At 42.9% G+C, this 3794-nt stretch overlaps 1 protein-coding gene across 1 annotated transcript in view; it reads right to left on the bottom strand.

The window, feature by feature from the left end:
• Pgm3 (phosphoglucomutase 3) overlaps positions 1-3794 on the bottom strand; it is a 17759-nt gene that overhangs the window by 4902 nt on the left and 9063 nt on the right. Inside the window, exons 7-9 of the mRNA XM_029481965.1 lie at positions 3041-3198; positions 2323-2406; positions 2-25 (exon numbers count right to left, since the gene is read on the bottom strand). Of these exons, the coding sequence (XP_029337825.1) occupies positions 2-25; positions 2323-2406; positions 3041-3198 (266 nt within the window). The remainder of the gene's footprint in view (position 1; positions 26-2322; positions 2407-3040; positions 3199-3794) is intronic.

Below are 3794 nucleotides of genomic sequence, written 5' to 3' on the forward strand. Positions count from 1 at the left end.
CAGTTTTGGTGCAATACACAGGTACCTACAACACATTAAAGAAAGACAATGGCAAATCAAACACTTATTATATCTATTATTCCAGAAATAAAGAACAAAATCTGGANCCGCCCAAAGACACCACACGGAAAACGCCTGCAAGTAGATGTAGCATCGTCTGTCTAAGAAGTTACCTTAGCTGTGGTCTGGAGGAAAGGGCCTGCTTCCCTTTCTATGACGGACCAGATGGTAAATACCCTAAACTATATGGGCTATATGGTCTTGCACAAACATTCTAAAGTGTACAGAGGCAGCCATAGACCTCATGTAAACAAATATGCAGGATTCCAATGTGGTTCAATTCCAATAGAACTTTTATAAACAATGGCAAGCTAGATAGAGTCCCAAGATTATTTCTTGCCAACTATTTATTGGCTTAGAAAGTTAAGAAAGGCCAGTTGGAGCCAGGCATGGTGGCGCATGCCTTTAATCCCAGCACTCGGGAGGCAGAGGCAGGCGGATTTCTGAGTTCAAGCCCAGCCTGGTCTACAGAGTAAGTTCCAGGACAGCCAGGAATATACAGAGAAACCCTGTCTCGAAAAAAAAAAGAAAAAGAAAGGACAGTTGGGGATGGGTGTGGTGGCACACACTTTTGATCCCAGTGCTCGCTCAGAGGACAACTACAGAGTTAGTTCCAAGAATACAACCAGGGCTGTACAGAGTAAACCCTGTCTTGAAAAATAAAAATTATAAGAACAATAAAAGGCTAGTTAGACTTTCAAGACTGGTCATAGACAGTAGTAAGTAAGCCTGACTTATTAGCAGCAGTGAATAGGCTATGAATGGTGGACCCAACAGATTTAGGAAAAACTGACCGACAGAAACAAAACTACAAGACAGATATTAAGTAAGGTCNGCATTTGTTACTTGAGAAACCATAGGATGGCAAAGGCCAAAGTACTTAATCCAAAGGGGAAACGGGTTGAGAAGTAAATACCTTCTGATGTGTAAACGGAATTTCCAGCTGAATGCCCTGGTCATCATAGCTGATGACACTATAGGGTCATATAATGACACTAACTCATGTCACATTACTGCACTTCCCAGAATATATCCTAGAGCCAAGCACTAACCCGTGACAGGCCCTGGAGTGAAGCTGCTATAACCTTGAATTTAGAGTGGCGCAGAGCCAGCAGCCTTGGTGATGTTTTGACCCGTCTACTGTTCTCTTAAACTGCAGGAAATCCACAGCAAACTTCACTTCTACTTTTTTAGAAGATTGACTACAGTTGAGAGCAGANGCCCAGGCATTCTTCGCAGTCCTTCACCTGCCATATTGATTCACTTCTCTGCCCAGAGCCCACAGGAATTCAAAGTGGTTTTCAAAAGGCTCGAAAAATTTAGCCACTAGTGAGATGGAGAAAAACAAACAGCTTCCAACTTGTCCAGGAACCCCAGACTCTGAGCAGGCAGTGTGGTCAGAGACTGGCTCTGTGGCAGATGTTGGAAAAACNAGTAGAAGCAAACTCCCTGTCCACCCAGAAAGGCTCTCCTCCAAAGTGTAAGGACAGAGGCCTGTGAAGCAAGATCACGAACATGTCAGCCAGCGTGCTAAGGAGACTACTGCAAGGGCAGGACACCTTCTCCTCCCCTGATCCAAGACCCAAGCAGACACATTCCATTTCATACATACTGTCTGCACAACAGAGGGTTACTCAGAAAGATTCTCTCGCTGCTGCCTAAACTCCGTCAGGCTCATCTGAGCACAACCATACATCAAATGGGCCTTGAGGTCAGAAGCCAGTCAAAGGAAGTCAGTCACTGGGCGACCCACTTTTCTACCTTCACTTCCTGAGTGACCCTATGTCTCCAGCCGCCTCACACTCCTCCTGCTCCACCTTTCCCATTGTGGGCTATCTGCCTTCACAAGGAGGTAGACTATGCCCTTCCTCCCAAAGGTGCGTTCCAGGTCTTTGCTCATCACAATGAAAAACTCTAGGGGCAATAATGGGTTTGTGTTTGAAAGAGGTATTTCCAGGCCCTTAAGTGTCCATGAGTTACAAAGGTGACTCAATTAGACTTTTAAAAGATTTGCATTCATTATAAGCTCTTGGAATTCACAGGGTTTTGATACTACAGCAAATGCTCCAAGGTGACAGCCTCCCTCCCTCCCTTTTGCACCAGTGATGTCGGAGGCTTTTGACCCTCGTCACCGTCACCTGGACAGTGGCTCAGCTTCTGGCTCAGCTTCNTTCACTGATCACTCTGTAATATCATTATTTTCCTTGGAGAATTATCTTACCACACTATTCAGAAAAGACCCCAAACAGCATGATGGGCTACCTTCATAACTTCTTCAAGGTACCGAGTGGAACTTCCATTTGCATATGCTGTCTGTATGACTCCGAGGTTCAGACTTTCTCCAATCTAGAATGAAACCGTGATGTTTAACTCACAACCAAAGGCATGGGAACCTCTGAGAGTTGTAAACACACTAGAATCTGCTAGTTCTGCCCTGGCTTGGTTTAGGCAAAAANTGGCATTCTAAATGGAATTATTTACTACCAGGAAAAAAGTCTAAAATATCTGCAAGCACTGTTTTAATGTGAATCCTCTTTAAGATAATCTGTGATCTCTGTAAATTATTAATAAGCCTTTTCCAGATTATAATTTCCAACCACAGTTTTATACTAGGTTCAGAGAGATTTCTAAAAGAGGAAAAAAATACACTACTAAACTTGTCATAATAACAAATAATTATATCAGATATTATTGGTTATAATTTTATACTTTACAGTAATGATTGAATTTTTATTAATGCATAAGTCGTCAGTTTTAAAGAAAATATAACTTCACAAAGCTCCATGATAAAGCCAAGCCAGTATAAAGAGAAGAAGCACGCATACAATCATCTAGAATCTTCTCTCTACTGCAGTTACAGCCCACGTCCCTATGTTGAAATGGCTGCAGCTACCACTTGTTTTTGTTCTCAGGCCACAAAGCTCAGGAACTCACTATACCCAGTGGTGCTGAGGCACTGAGTGACTATGATGCACCTCACCTCCAACAGTAGCTCTTTAAGGAAACTGCTAATCAANGTCGCTATCTTGTCTCCATCTATGAGATGAAACTGACCAGCTGCATCACTGTAGTAATACACGATCCTGTCCGCATCGCCATCGAAGGAGCAGCATCTCTCACCGGACTTCATTTCCATACCTAGCACACAGGAGGAGTTAAAGTGCACTTCAGACTAAGAAATGAGAATAAAACTCACTACATAAAATATACGATATTTCTCTAACACTCTTAACTATTTTTTTTCAATATAGCAGATCAAAATTAATATTATGTGCTTCACTATTTCAAGAGATGTTTTAAAAAGATCCCTTCGGTGCCAGGCAGTGGTGGTGCACACCTTTAATCCCAGCACTTGAGAGGCACAGGCAGGAGGATNTCTGAGTTCGAGGCCAGCCTGGTCTACAGAGTGAGTTCCAGGACAGCCAGGACTGTACAGAGAAACCCTGTATCCAAAAACCAAAAGCCAAAAACAAACAAACAAACAAAAAAATCCCTTCCAAATAACAAACCAATGCCCCAGTCTTAAATACTAATGTCCACTTGGCCTACTGGTACTCTCTCTGCAGACAGATCTTACTGTGTAGCCCAGGCTGGCCTCCCAACCCAATAGCCACTTCCCTGCGTGTTGGGATTAAAGGTTTGTGCCACTTGGTGAGCTATTGGTGCTGGTTTTGCAGGTCAGACAAAGCAAATTAAAAAACAAAAACAGCATTTGAATCTATTCATGCTAACAT

Source organism: Mus caroli, chromosome 9 (genome assembly GCF_900094665.2).
Source record: "Mus caroli chromosome 9, CAROLI_EIJ_v1.1, whole genome shotgun sequence".
Classification (NCBI taxonomy): Eukaryota; Metazoa; Chordata; class Mammalia; order Rodentia; family Muridae; genus Mus; species Mus caroli.